Genomic DNA, 15,489 nt, shown 5'->3' with positions numbered 1-15,489 from the left:
TTATGTTCTTGTATCTGTTTTTTTACAGGGGAAGGATTTTTGCTGGGGCTTCCTTTTATCAATATCTTCTTGTATTTCCAAAGGAAAGGCCTTTATGTTTTCATTCACGCAGGGGAGACAGAACCTTTTGGAGTAGAACAGACTGCATTCCTGTAAAGAAAATAACATTATTAGCAGGATACACAAAATGGAACTGCTGAAGTTCTAGTCTCACTAAACCACATTTATATTTACAATACCTCTAAATTAAATTATTCTTCTAGATTGAAATATTCCAGCAATTTTGCTCCTTCCTAATGAATAATTATAACATCTGGTTAGAGCTAACTGTGTGAAAAATAAAAACTGAGTGTGTAACAACCGTTAACCAAATCAACTATTGTGTTGCTTCTTTTAAAGAAGTGACCTTCACCAACTCACTGCTACAGAGAACAGTCACACATGTCCTTACAACTTGCTTGTCCTTCAAGCATCATTCAGGGTTCTCCTGGTATGATCACTAAATTCCAAAGAGGATTTAATTGGCAGGCTGGAGCTGGGGTGGCTGATGGATTACTCTTGCAGAGTTGAACATGAATAAAGGCATAAGTACGGATGGATCAGGACATCTTTCTGGGTGTAGTGGATTCCATGGGTTTTACCTAAACAGCAAAGTTTTCATTGAAAGCTAAATCTCCATTTGGCTTACAAAGATTTCGCCTTCCTGGAAGGAACTCCCAACTTCCTGCACTGGCACACGAGACTTGAGGTTTCAGAAAGCTCTTCCTCACCAATGTCCACAAAAATGGCCTGAAGGCCAACACAAACACAAAGAACGTAGGCCAGGGGCTGTAGGCTCTCACAGACTTTAGCTGCACCTTCTTCTACAACTCCCCCCAAAACTACTCTTATTTCCATTAATAGGTGTGCTCATATTGCCCTTAGAAGAATACTAAGAAGTATAAATATATCAATACTATAGAGGTCTCCAATAATCAGAATAGCTAAATGAACTTAATTTGGCTGAGACAATTCAACTGAGATTTCACCTATCCACCGCCTTTACCTTGAATAAATGTATTCATTGACTGAAAACAAAAAAAATGGTACTAAAATTGAGCCAATATGTCTTATCTGAATTCCTGATGGCAAAGTATAAAAGCTGTTGCGCACAAAGAAAGTATTTTCCTTGCCCTTGTTTCCTTCACATTTGATTTGGTTAGCAAGTGTTACAGACTCAGTATTTCTTTTTCACCCAGTTAGCTCTAACCAGATGTTAGTTATTGACTAGGAAGAAGCAAAACTGAGGGAATATTTTAATCTACTTGTAGTACAGAGTTTGGACAATTGAAAGAGAAGCTTGTTAATGTGTTATTACTTTGCCCTGTAGTGAGACTGAAGTCCATGGTTCTCCTGATGTGCTGATCACTGAATTCCAAACAGGATTTAATGGGTAAGCTGGAGCTGGTGTTGCCGATGGATTATTCTTGGGGATTTAAGCATGAATAAAGACATCAGTTCAGATGGTTCAGGACGTCTTTTTGGGCAGTAATGGATTCCATGCGTTTTACCTAAATAGCAAAGTTTTCCTCTTGCCATGGCCATTTGCAGCTGGCGTCTCCCCGAGGGCTTGGATATTTCTGCGTTTCTGCTCTTGCTTTTGTTTCCCATGTCACTATCTGGACTTCAGCAGCAGATTCAGCAGATGATTACATCAAAATTACATCAAAATCACAAACAGCCTGCCTCTGCGTGACTTTTAAGCCTGAGCAACAACTTCTCTTCATCTATTGTCCTTCTCCGCACTGACTGCCAGGCCCCTTCACGTTCGGCTTCAGTCTGAGGCCTTGGTGTCTGCAAAGCCCTGAAACTGGATTTCAGTTGCACAACCTCCAGAGCCCATTGTTTTTTGTCTCTTGGTATCCTTAATACTTTAAGCTGCCAATTAAAAAGGGGAAGATTAGAGTTTAAGTTGGCCCTGCTGTTCTTGTTTATGTTGTGAAACGGCAGCAGCTCCCCCCGCCTCCAGGTGAAGCTCATGGCTGCACAGTGATGGCAGAAGAGGGGAGAGACTTCACCCCTGTCCTGCAATTGGGGAGCCCCTAAGTTCAAGAGGCAGCTCCTCACAGACATGCAGACACTCAACTTGCATTCTGAGTTGCCAACTTTTTCTGTTTTCTGCCGATGAGACCTACACAAGTCATGAATATGAACCACTGCACATCTGGGCGCTATGTCCACAAAGCTTTAGTCCACCTGTCCCAGTCGTGGCATTATTCAGCCTAGCAGTTGTTCTAAAGCCTTACAAATTACACTTACTATGTATAGTCCTCATGTACAGCCTTTCTTTGACCATTATCCTCATAGAGTTCTGTGTCGGATAATTCCTTAATATGTTTTACCCCTTCCATGACCAAGGAAGGAGGGGGATATTTTAATTTCAAACTTAACAGTCCAATTAAGGCAAAACTCAGCTCCCAAAGCATACTTCCAGAGTTTATTTCTGTTTTCACATGGGTCATGTCTGAAAGTAATATATACAGGGACAGTGTATTTACCACACTTGCAAAGGAAACTCTATGTAAAGGAAAGGTTCTGCCTAACCGTGTCCAGGATTGACCCCGCATGACTGAGGTTGAGTGGAAAGTATCACTTAATACCTACAGTCATGCCCAAGGTCAGTGTTTAGTCAGCTTCTGCTGTGGTGAGCAATAAGGGACAAAACTCGCTCTCTTTGCTCCCTTCTGCTTCAATAGTCACCTCTTTTCTCTACCAATGTTAAGTAAGTGTTGCAATAAAAAAGAAATAACTGTTTTAAATGACTAGTACGGTCAGAGTGTGTCATGGTCTCCACCCTCTTCTGAAAAGGAAACATAAGAAATGGCACTCAGCCTTCCTAAGGACTTTTTAAAGCATTTTTATTACCTTCCTTTTTGTGAGGTTTTGACATGTTGTAAGATGTTACAGATCATCATTAGAATTATTCCCGGTTGGACCAGAAAAAATGGCACTTACCAATATACTGTGCTAAAGATTGGTTCAGTAGGGTGACTGGAGTAAATTGAGTGAGACTTAGGAGAATATCTGAAGAAGTGAGTTTTTGAGCACTATACAGAACAGTTGCTATGTCTGGACTTTTTTTTCCAACTGTAAGGAAAGACACTTCAGCTAGCATGAGTTGTCTCGTGAAAAGCCTAAAATCTGATCAGTATCTAAGCCTTCTTAGATACAAAAGCTAACAAAATAAATCCAATCCCTTTGCCAAATCTAAAGTTAGAGAAGTCTTAATTTTGCCACAGGTTAGTCTAGTACTATTCTGAATTAACATAAAAATGAAAGAAACCTGTCACTGAAAACTTTCCATCAAATTGGTCCAGCTTCTTTGCCAAAGAGGCTCAAGAAAGCATGATTTTCTTCAGCTTCAATTCTTATGTTATGACATTATGGAAACACCCAGCATAGCGCTGAGTTGATCTACCTGGGTCAAGCACAAGCAGGAACCAAAACCAATCCACAGAGATATTATCCTAGCTCCAGCTCTCTCTACTGACTTGGGTAAGTTTTTACTTCTCTGAACTTTCAATTTTCCCTACATGAAAGAGGACTAGTATGTGTTTACCAGCTTTGTGGTGTGGGTGTTTAAAGCACTAATTATAATTTTTGCAGAACTGTTACCTAAGCAGTATTGCTAAATGCATTTTGAAACCATAGTCAGATGTGTGATTCATTATCTGGCCTGGCCAGTTTGGTAAGAAATTTATTCTCAATTATTTACAATCAAGGTTTTGCTTTGAGTGATACCATCAGGGGAATCTCGAAGACTCAGATAACAACAAGTAAACGATTGACATGTTTCCACAATAGCCAAAATAGGCAGGAATGTCAAAAAGATTAGAAGAGGCTTCTATTAGCTCACTGCTAATAGCCTCTTACATTGTTATGCCCTAGATTAACCGAAACAATTATTAAATCTTTTAAAAGAAAAAGCCCCACCTTCATTCAGAAACCCACACTGTGTGGAAAGATACTGAGATGCTGAAACTCTGTATTTCTGACAGACATAACTGCCAGACTCGAAAATATCCGTTGAATCCTTCATAAATGCAAGGCACTTCATTTGGGCATGAAAATAGCTAAATTTGCCCAAAATGTGTCTGAGTTGCTAGTCCTCTGCTGTTAGAAAGGAGGGATAAACCTGACGTGTCAGGGCAGGGATCAAGCTCAGGAGCCCAAGCTATCTGACGAGCTCCACTTGGCTCTTCCTGTGGCTGTGCATGGGAGTGAGTCACCTACCAGCCAAGACGGGGACACTGTCACTAGGAAAATCTTTCTCACATGTGAGCTTTGCCTGCACACAACTGCTTTGAGCTGCTTGGCTCAGGAAACTTGAGCCCAGCTAGCAAAGACACAACCAGTGAGCACTGGCACTTCACCTGACTCCCATGTAGTCCTCAGGTAGTTCAGAAAGGAAAAGAAATCTCAGTTGCAATCTCTAGTGTGACTTTTCAGCGATTTTCATTCATTGGACGGGGCTCTGAGCAACCTGATCTAGCTGAGGATGCCCCTGCTCACTGCAGGAGGTTGGACCAGATGACCTTTCAAGGTCCCTTCCAACCCAAACTTCTTGAATATTCAAATGACAGAAAAGACTTCAGAAAGAGGAAACAAACCTAATCAGGTGACAAGTGTTATTATATGCTCCTCTTAGGACAGTGGACCAAATCCATCCTTTGTGCTAATTCCTTGCAAGTCAGAATAGCAGCTAAACTTGTCCAAGTGTGCCAGTTTCCTTTTGGCCAAGTCTGTCCAACCTTCTAAAATTTGTCAGTGTAATTTGACCCTTTGTTTTGCTCAAGAGAATTTCCTCAAGTCCCCACACAGCAACTGCCTGGCATTAGCATATAAACTGTCTCAGTTGCCCAGATTATCTCACCTGATGCTCTGAGGAGGCCATAGGTGTTACTTTGTCCCACCAGAACTATAACTGGCCACCAAACATGAAAAAAACCTCTACATCTTCACTGTGTCTTTAACAGGTCTGTTTGTTTTAAATCTCCTGCCACTAGCTGCTTTCAGTAAGGATCGTGTCACTGGAGCTGCCCCCAGACCACTGCAAGGTGAAAACGTTGAATTTGGAAACTGCTAAAGATGACACTTATGACCAAGGTGTGCTCTCACATATGCTATGAGCTGCACCCTGGACTTAAGCACGTCACTCTAGGAGAGCAAATGACCACTTTGAGAGGCTGCTATTAGGGCAACGGTGTCTGGTAGAACAAACACGTGCTGTTGTCCCTGTAAACAATCAGATGACATGTCCTCACGGGTTGAGTCACGCATGAGCCCTGACTACTGCATGAGTCCCGAGTCTGTTTCAACCACAGAACCGGCTTGCCAAGGGAAAGGAGTGGAACCCAAGCTTTCCCAATTCCCTGTACTGCCTCAGAGAAGCACAGTACAGCCTCCAGACACTGATAATAACCAGGTTTCATTTTTGCTTTGAACTCACAGGAAACAAAGAGACCAGTTCCGCACTGAGGAGGAGGAATTAAGACAACTGTAATTTTATACCACCTTTCTGGACCGCACTCAGATTTCATAGCTTTAAGGTTGCCTACCAGCTGCTACTCAAATTCATTCTTCTGCAGAGAGCGATCATAGCATTGCACAACTCCCCTCCCTGCCCACGTTCTACATTTAGCTTTTACAAACAGGATGGCAGCCCTGTGCTGTGGATGCAGACCTAACAATCCATGGACATTTAAATTCTCCTCATGGCAAAAAAAATCTTCTGTTGGTATAGTACGACCTACTGAACCTTAAAGGTCTTGAAGTGATTCTTGTTTGCATTTTCTTGTGCTGAGAAAGTGGAAAAGAGCACTTGTGATTGTGAGGCTGGACTATGCTCACCTGTTAATACAAGCCTTAAAGTTGCTGATCATTTTCATTTAATACAAAAAGCTTTATCTGTGGGAATCAACAAGAATATGCATCTTGCCTTAAAAACACGCTGTCCAGTTTCTTGCTGTTCGGTCTTTCTCTAATAGGTCACCAGGAGTGGAAAAAAAAGAAATTATAGAAGAAGTTTGTTACTTACTGTACCAACGCACACTGATCTGTTACACAAACTGCAATGAGACCCAAGGATGAGGAATTTGTCCTTGTCGGGAGTGAAAGGATCCTTCATGACATAGCATTCTTCCAAAAGCCTGTAAGAGTGTAATTTTAGGCTTTCAGTGGTAGATTTCACAGTAGGGGAGAGTTGAAATGGGGAAACTGTGGAGGCTGAAAAAGTCTCAACCCGTTCTACTCGATTTTCTCAGCCTGGTGGTGTACATGAGGCGATGCAGCAGCTATGAAGTTTCCTTCCCCTTCAAAAATCAACACAGAGACTTCCTTCAGTCCTATACTGCACTTTATACCTGTCTTCCAAAATTAGGGTAACTGGTGATCATCTTAACATTCTCTTACTAGGTTTTTCTCAGTGCTCTACCTTAAAGTATTTTTTATCTTGCATTTATGACAGGCACTCCTTACTTTACTTGCTACCATACTTACTTCCATACCTTCTCAAGTTATTTCAACTGCACAGCCTTTAATTAGAAGTTCTCTTCCAAAGACATGCTCATGTGAGTATAAACCAAAAAGGTTTTACTGTTCTTAGTTACATCACTGCTGTCAAGTTCTCACCTCTTGCAAGCAAAAGCTGCTGGCACAGAACATTACAATGATCTGAAATACGCTTACTTGACGTCAGAGGCTGCACTGTTTGCTTCAGAGAATTAAGGAAGTGCATTTATTAATAATTTGGCAACCTACTTGGGAAAGACTAAGGCCATATTCTTCTTGGTAGCTCCAGGCAAAATATTACAGAAGTCAGTTGGGTGTCTGTCTGTCTGCACAGGGCTGGTTTATTCTTGGATTTAAATGAAACATGGATTCTTTAGCAATATGGAGTAGAATAAATATTTTAAAAATATTCTGTTAACTTATACTGCATCCTCCTTGTCTACATACATACATACACATACATGTGTGTCTGTGAATGTATTCTTTTTTCCTTTTCCTCTCTACTCAAACAAATGGTCTGGCTCTAGCCTTCCACTGTTAGGAAAGATCAGGCACCTTAACGCAGCAGATCACCTTGTCAACAAGTCTCCCAGTGTACAAAGACTGGATAACCTTTGCAAAGCTCCCCTTGCAAGATCCACAGTCTTAATGTTGTCATCAACAGTGCAGAGACCTGGCCATTGTACAAACTTTTATACCTGGCATATGTTTCCTACAGCACTGCATTTAGGACACATGAATAGTAAGCAAGTAAGTGAGCCAATTAAGATCGTGTGTAAAGCTATTTTTTAGATGCATGTACAGAAGTGCTAGGCTTCAGCTTATTCTTTTGCTTTTTGAACCTCAGCAATCCAAATAATGCTGGGATGTTAACACTGATCTTAGTTAATGTAAAGATTCATGTTCAGCTTTGATTCGGACTCTTTACAAACAGACCTGATCAAAAGTGTGCCATTGCTCTGCTGAGTAGAAGAGGGAAAACCAGTAGCACCATGGGATTTGGGATGATAAAAACACAGCTGACCAAGGAAGCAGGTGGTAATTAACATCTGTTTCCATTTCATAAGAAACTGAGTAGTGGGGTGAAATGCTGAGTACATACATGCCTTTCAGTTCTGGCAAGTTCCTGACCATGTTTGCCTGATGGGTTCATTGACTGGGATGGCCTCAACAGAGCTGCTTGTACATTTACAGGTAAGTGCTTCATTTTACGGGGAGTTTCATGTCTGCAGACAAAGTTGTAACTGCATAGTTTCTGGTGAAAATATCCCTACTTGGCAGAGATGAAAAAGACTTCTGTCTCCCAAAATATAAGTATGTACTAAATTTCCACACACTTTAATGTCATACAGTCTGCCAAAGAATTGTCTAATTCATGCAAAAAAGCACTGCTGTTCAAAACTCCATGTCAAGTTTTTACCATATGTATTTAATTCATGCTGTGTTTACATGTTGCCCAGCTGACACAGCTGTGAGGAAAGGGCTACTTCCAGAAATGCTAGGCTGACAGTCAACAATATTCTAGAAAAAAATTATGGTGTAGGTAAATGGTAGGCTGGCTATTTGGGTTAGGAAATAGTTTAAGTGCAAATCTTTGCAAGGTATTGAAGCAGGACAGGAAAGCTGATTTTCATCTTTGCTATCAATGCTGACAATTTTTGACATTTTTACCCTTCAGAAAAAGGTCGCTTTAAGTACCAAGGCTCATATTCATGGGAAATATGGCACAACGTTATTGCGTTCATGCAATGCACATTGTTCCACAGAAGTACAAGGCTTCTAATGCTTGTAGCATTAATGAAGTCTGTAATATGAGAGACTGTACTTACACAATAGAGCGTGTGTTGGGTGGCTTCTGCCCGTAGTACGTGTATGGAGCTGTCAAGTCACACAGCTGACATGTGAAGCTTCCTGTAGGCTGAACTGCTTTGGGTGCATCCATCTTTAAGCTACCTACAAGAAACACAAAAATATTTTCGCTCCAAAATGCACTACTGGGAACACACCTGCAAGATTAAACTGATGTGGGATATCTGGCTACGCAACTTGAAATCCAATGGAAAATTGACTATTGCAAACTTTGATTAGGAAATCTTTTCTCTCAAACCAAGTTGGTTTCCCAATGTCCCAGTTAAATTTCCAAATTCCTTAGATAAGTTTAGAAATTGCAGCATAGGAACCTAGATATAAACGTTCACCTATTGAGAACTTGATCCATAAAATAATTTAGGTCACAAAGTATATGGCTGTCACTGGAAAACCCTTTGCTCAATCAAGGCCTACGCTTCCTGGGAAGTCAAGTGCTTCCCAGGAAACTACTCCCTGTCTGCTGTGTGGAATCCCAATCCAGTTCTGCAATGCCTGGGCTCCTTCAACAGACTTCAAACCGAACAGCAAAAGGGCTTGGGAACCCCGCTCAGGAGGCAGGTACCAGAAAGGTGGGCGTTGCAATGATTTACTGTGTCTTTTTCTTTGCTTCTGGTTCACCTTTGAGCAGAGTATTGGGAGCTAAGCCCTGGCTCCTTGTTCTTATCTGGCTTCCTATGGAAATGAGGCTGATGTCATCACCCTGTGCCTAGATAGAGTGTGGGCCCATTCAAACCATGCAAGACAGAGGAGGAGGTACGCTCAAAAAAGTTTAGGTACTGTATCTTTTACGAAAGTAGGCAGAAGAGAGAGACTGTTTTTTCCTCATGGAGGATACCCATATATTTCTATAAATCAGAGAATCTGCACATAGGAAAGCACATATTATCCATCTGTCCGAAAGACTTCAGACCCCCATTGCAAAGGTGTAGTTATCAGTCACAAGATACAAAACTTAGGAAGCGGCGCTTCATCAGCTTTGGTGCTTACAGGATGACTTGGTTAAAATCTCGGCCATTGATTTACATTTGGGAGCTTATCTTTCACTGGTATCACTCTAGCCAGGAGTCACACCCTGAGTTTTTCAAAAGCTATGGTGTGGCAAGTAGCTTTTAGGACTGATTTTGGTATGTATGCACAATCAGGTAAAACACAGCTAACCATGCGCACACCCCAAAACTGCACCAATCCATGAACGAAATGTCATCGCTTGTTTGCAAATCAGATGTCTTCGTTCACCTGCACCTTTTTCCTGAATAGACACATTCACATTGCAGGTAGCAAGAAAACTCAAGCTTCTAGGTAAAAGGCCACATCCGCTTCATGGAATGCAGTTTTCTGCTGCAAAGCTGTCAGCTTTTTAAAGTGAAGTGGAACCGGAATCAAGCTGTTAGGCAGGTGAGCCCTAGGAACTCAGATGTGGGCAACATCTCAAAAACATCTCAGCAGTTTAGTTGCCTGTGCCAACAGCTGAGGAGACATCCAGTCTGCTGAGGGACGGCAGGTCACCCTCACTCTTCTGGCTCTGCAGCCGTACCCTTCCCCTGCAGAGCTGATTCCGTTCACTAAGGCCCTATCTCTATTTATGTTATAGCTCAGCTCAGGGGTTTTCTTTGGGAACAAATTGCCTGCTTACCACACTTGGTTTGCATCGCGGAGAAGTCTTAAAGCACACAGACCAGTTTCAGATGAAATTAAACTGAAAGATGTGCTCCAGAAGCACATCTTATACACTCCAACCTGAGTGCCCAGCTAACAGCCATGCAGCCTACAGACTAGGGCTAGAGAAAATCTGAACTAAATTGGCTTGCAGAGGAATCCAACAACTGCTAACAGGAGTATGAAGCAAGAGGCAAAAGTGCACAGCGTGGAGAAAGGGTGAGCTGAGATGAGGGACCTGTATTTCCCTCTTTCAGTGACAGTAAGCTGCTATTTCTGCTCACCCTGTGTGGTGAAACTGAATCCTTGGAGACATATGCCAGTAAGGTGAATTAGGGGCAAGGTGAAGCAGAGCTGGGACTACTTGTCAGCTAATGTTCCATAAGAACAGGGAGCCCCAAGATCCTCAGGGGTTACAGAGGCTTTAAAACAGACAGTTCAGAAAGCCCTAGCCTGTTAAATCCTGAAACTTAATTTTGGGAATAATCTCCCTTACCCCATCATTCCTTCAGCACCAGATGGGAATGGGGCTGGATACTGGTTCAATAAATCCAACTCCTGAATACCTTAGGCAACAACATTTTTTTCAAAAGTGATGTAACCCTTGGATATCATGCATTTTCCATACCTCACAAGGATGCTTAAGAGAATTTCCTTAACTGAAGTGCTTTCAGATTTTCAGTTAGATATAAGGCACGTACATGCTACCTATTTCTCCCTGTGTATTAAAACTGGGATTCTTCAAACTACACACAAACTCAACTAAGAAGCCTGCTTTTTGAACCCTGGATTTTAGGATTACCAGACAAGTCCCCCAAACATAAATGTACCTTTTCTGTAGGTAGTCAGTAGCAATACCAAGACACCTACTTGTCTGAATGAGATTCAGTCCAGGACATTGTATACAACAATATTTTTTTAAAAAAGGGAAAATAATTAACCCCACAGAGGCAGAGTATGGAAAGTTACCTGAATCAAATAGAAAAGACTATCATGGTGATCCTTTCTTTAAAATAATGCAAAATGCTACGAACAACAACAACAAAAAAGAGTATTTATGGCAGTGAGGATCATAGACTTCGGAATGAATGTGTCCTGATTCCAAGTTAAAATAACAGTCCTGGGTTCAGAGCTGAAGTACGTTAGATATAGAAACACCTGCTCTCTTATAGACCATTGGCATGTAGAACAGAATCTGTTCAGTGACTACTACTGGGAAGGAATGATAACTATGTACAAACAGATTTTTGGCTATGCCAGTTGAAAAGCATATGATCCTGCATGCAAGGCACACATGAATTTATGAGGCTTTCCATTTTACTCCCAGCTTACAAGTCACTGGTAGCAGCTGTACCAAGTTTTATTTCACTGGGAACATCATTTGTCCTGAGAGCCTGTCTACACAGCAGCACTGAGGAAGGTTAAGGTCACTAACTCAAGCTGTGAAGTTAATGAACGTACAGATTTCAGAGTGAATGCTCCCATTGTAAAGTTTGCTATATAACAACATAAAGCCATTTTCCTTCTGAAGAAAGGAATTTAATGGCAAATGTAATAAGCTTTTAGCTCAGGCATGTGCTCCACACCTTTACTCTAAACCACCAAGCAGACAAGTCCTAAGATGCCCTCTCACAAGCTTCTAGTACTTCCAAAAAGCTCATATGCAATTGAAAGAGCTGTATCTGTATGTCAGATAGCAAATGCACAGACACAATTCTGGGATAAAACCACAGCTGAGGCAGACATTGGTTTATCACAAAGTTAGCTCATTCGTCTGGCCCTGTACACCATCTGGGCAAGATGCCTGATGTGACAACTATGACAAGGTGTCCGCTGCCCCTCCAAGCAGACATATAAAGCATAAGTGAGAACTCGTTTCTCTCTAGCATACCAACAGCAGGACGAAGGATCTCTTGAGGAGATAAAGGTCTAGGGCACTAATCCCTTCATAATAATGACAGGCAAATTTGTGACCTCAAGTGACTCAAATCATCACCAGTCTTACCACTGGCTTTTTCTCTTTTCCTATAAAATTTCTGAAGCAGCACTACATTCCAGTAACATGTCACGTATCTGGCTGGCTGGTATACACTGAAGAAGTCTTTTAGAACAGCTTGTTTAGACCTGAATTCTGCCCAAGCATTTGCCATTTTGGCTGGAAGCCGCAAGGTACTTAAACTTACTTTAAGCACATGCATAGCTCTTCTGAAAAGAACACGGCTACCCACATATGCTTGATTACGAAGCAAACACTGAACGAACACGCTCAGCAGAAAATTGCCAAGTCAAGCCCAGAATCCTGCAGGACATGTGTGAGGCTGGCCCACGTGTCATGGCGAAAGGCAAAGCACACAGATTTGAATGCCGTACTAAGGAAATAATTGCAGTAAAAGAAAGGCACGGGTAAGATAGTGCTGTAAGAGTGTTTCTCCATGCTGTCTGTGACTGATACATGATATGGATGTGGGGGAAATGGCTCTCAGTGCGGTTCTCTAGGAACTTCTAAAAACTTCAGGGCAGTTCTACTCAGAGCATTCTGCTAACAGGCCTGGAAGGCATGCCAGAAATAATAAATCACCATTAAATTGTCAGGGTCAGTGGCAAAGTAGCGGCACAGATAAGTAATCTGATTTTCTTTGCTTCAAACCTCATTAGCACAAGTCTTTACAATGCATAGGTTAAGCCCCTCTTAATACTCCACAGGAGACTCATGTATTCCTGAGTCACTGATAAACTAGAGAAACTATAAAAGAAACAAACTGCCTATTAAAAGACGTAGACTTTGATTTGAAAGGCTGTCAGATAAAACCAACACTGACACACCTTTAATCTTCTCCAATTAAACCTTTGTTTCTTTTACCTGCCAAGATTTTCCTGCAGTATCCACTGCTGATGACAATGACCTATTAAAATATTCACAGCTTCATTCCCTATGGGAAGGAGTGCTCTCTAATAGAAGGGTGGGAGCTACAGAGTTCATAGCCTGCAAAATGCCAAGTTATTTTGCAGTGTTTGATGTGATATAGATTTAAATGCACTTCAGCACCAGGAATGCACTCATCTCCTTCAGAAAAATGATCTGTTGCCTAATTGCTCAGGTAACAGATGAAACAGCACAACCTTCTTACTTGCAAGTTAATCCCCAGGTGAACAACTCTTTCCCTCTGGCTCCTTCGTGTTATGGCCCTGAAGGCACGTTTAGGTCACCTGCTGGCTTCCTTTGAGGTGACTTACACTGGGTTGTGACAAATTAGCCCAGGGATGAAATGCCACCAAGCGTGGCCATTTGGAACTTCTACCCGTGTTACCTCTCTCAGAGATCATTTGATTGATTTAAACCTTGACTTGTTGCAGCAACTTCTCCCTTCAGGCCAGGGGTTCTGTGCTGCTATCGCTACACTTTCTCTGCTCTGAAGAACCTGAGATGACCACAGCACACAGGCGTTCCTCAAGGTAAGGGTCATACAGCAGACCTAAAGCCCTGCTTTTTAACCACAGCTTATGTGGATTCCCTGTGGCAGCGGGATAAACAGCCTAGGTGGTCAGAGGTCTGAGAGCGAGCATGTTTTCTCAAGAGTTGTAGGGAATGTTTGAACAGAGTGTGTCAGAAGAGACGAGTAGCACAGGCAAGCAAATCAAATCTCTTCCTAGGTAAGAGAGCTGTATGAAAACAAGATGATTCTCAGAAAGGCATCTATTGATAATATGCATTATTTAACGAAGCTGAGAAACAAATTCTTAAAAAAGTCTAGCCCGAGTACTCCTTACTTGAATATGGCAGGTAGCCAGCTCTGAATTAGACAGCATTTAATAAAGACGAATCTTAGATTAGGTGATAATTTAACAGCTTCACACAGGAATGCTGCAGCAAGGCCCTGATTAACTGGTACATACCAGTGTCCTCTGGTGGACACACTGGACCTTTACAGCCCTGGTGACTGGCAGTATCACTGCCACCAGCTGTGGGGAATTCTCATTTCAGCACCTCAGCTGTTTAGAGTGACTTGCTTGTAAAACTCAGCTAAGTGCATCACACAATAAGAGTGAGTGATAGAGTAAAATAAAAGTAAGCTGCCCAAGCATGCCTGGTAGAGGTCATCTTCATGTCTGGTTACAGAGGCACAGTGAATGGTGGATCTCTGCCATGTAACAGAACAAACAATCCTGACAGAGGTGGGAGAATTACAGTATCATTAACTCTTCCTTTCCTTACAATCCCCCCAGAATTAATCTGTGGTCTTATCTGGTTTTCCCTTCAACACCCCTCATTCCTCTTTCTTCTCCTTCAGCAGGCTTTCCTAAGCAGAGTAAAAAGCTTATCACATCATCATCCATGATGCCCTTCTAACATTCTATGCATAAAACGGCCTACAGATTAAAGGAAGCCAAAGTGAGCTATTTGCTCTTCTTACAGCACAGTTATAGGGACTTTCTGGAGATAGCACAGGAGATCCAAACACTGAAGTGAACATGAGTTTGGGATTACAGTTATTCCCTCCCAAAGCAGAGAAAACAGACCTGAGGTCTGATTTAATTGATTTCCCCTTCCAGTATAGCCACAATAAATAAGCATGCTATGGCCATAGGGTTACCCCCTGCCCTGAACTGATTTTGTCTTCCTTCCAAACTGTAGCTCTCTATCATAGCTTTAAATTAATATCCATAGGGGGGAAGAATAAGGCGGTTAGGCTCTATTAATATATGTGATGTGATTCCTTTTAAGTTGTCCTTTAAGAAAAGTTATGGAAGGCCACATATGTACCATTGAAAGTATCAGCTTGGTTAAGCACAATCTAAACTTAGTGTAACACTTTCCAACAGAGCCTAAAAATAGGAACACCAAGATTTTGTGGAAATACACAAGGAGAGGCTAACACAGTTGTTGCAGGAAATAAGACACTGCAACCTGACAGAATCCTGAAAGAAATAAATATCGTTTCAGTGATTTATCTCCCAACAGAAAGAAAAGTTGGTACTGTAAGGAAACACTCAGCTCCCACTACGTGGGAACTTGCTGTGACAGCCAGGGTCCACTTTCCTCTGTAACTAGCAAGATGTTCAGCGTTAACATACTTAGGCAAGAGAATTCTTTCCAGTAAAATGTGACTGAGGCTCTCTGTTAGGACTGAGCTCAAGTTGAGGACTGCATAACAAGCTAAAGAAAAACCTTCATTAAGAAAAGAAAGCACAAAACTACTGGGGGTGGGAGGGGTGGTATGGGGTAAAGATACCCTCTGTTACTCAACCCTGAGCAAGCTTTCTTTTCCAGGGCACTTGCTGTGAGTTTCATCACAAGGGTTTACAAATAGGTGCCTTGTTTCACACCTTCACACAAAGTTCATTTTGGTCTTGCCCCTTTTATTACAGTTTACAGCGGGAATCAGTTCTTCAGTCAGGTGCTAGTGCCCTCAAGAC

The 15,489-nt window shown here is 41.8% G+C and overlaps 1 protein-coding gene across 1 annotated transcript; it reads right to left on the bottom strand.

Annotated features, from left to right (window-relative positions):
• CDPF1 (cysteine rich DPF motif domain containing 1) lies at positions 1 to 8,494 on the bottom strand (the record flags this gene model as incomplete). The annotated part of the gene is made up of 3 exons (XM_080363961.1): positions 8,379 to 8,494; positions 6,077 to 6,188; positions 1 to 150 (listed from the first exon to the last, which is right to left on the bottom strand). The coding sequence occupies exons 1-3, from the start codon at positions 8,489 to 8,491 to the stop codon at positions 1 to 3; spliced, it is 375 nt and encodes a 124-aa protein (XP_080220087.1). The 5' UTR covers positions 8,492 to 8,494.
• Positions 8,495 to 15,489: the final 6,995 nt, after the last annotated feature.

This window comes from Nesoenas mayeri (assembly GCF_963082525.1).
Source record: "Nesoenas mayeri genome assembly, chromosome: 1".
NCBI lineage: Eukaryota > Metazoa > Chordata > Aves > Columbiformes > Columbidae > Nesoenas > Nesoenas mayeri.
The sequence above is the reverse complement of the archived record's forward strand: the minus strand, read 5'-3'. Positions and strand labels throughout refer to the sequence as shown.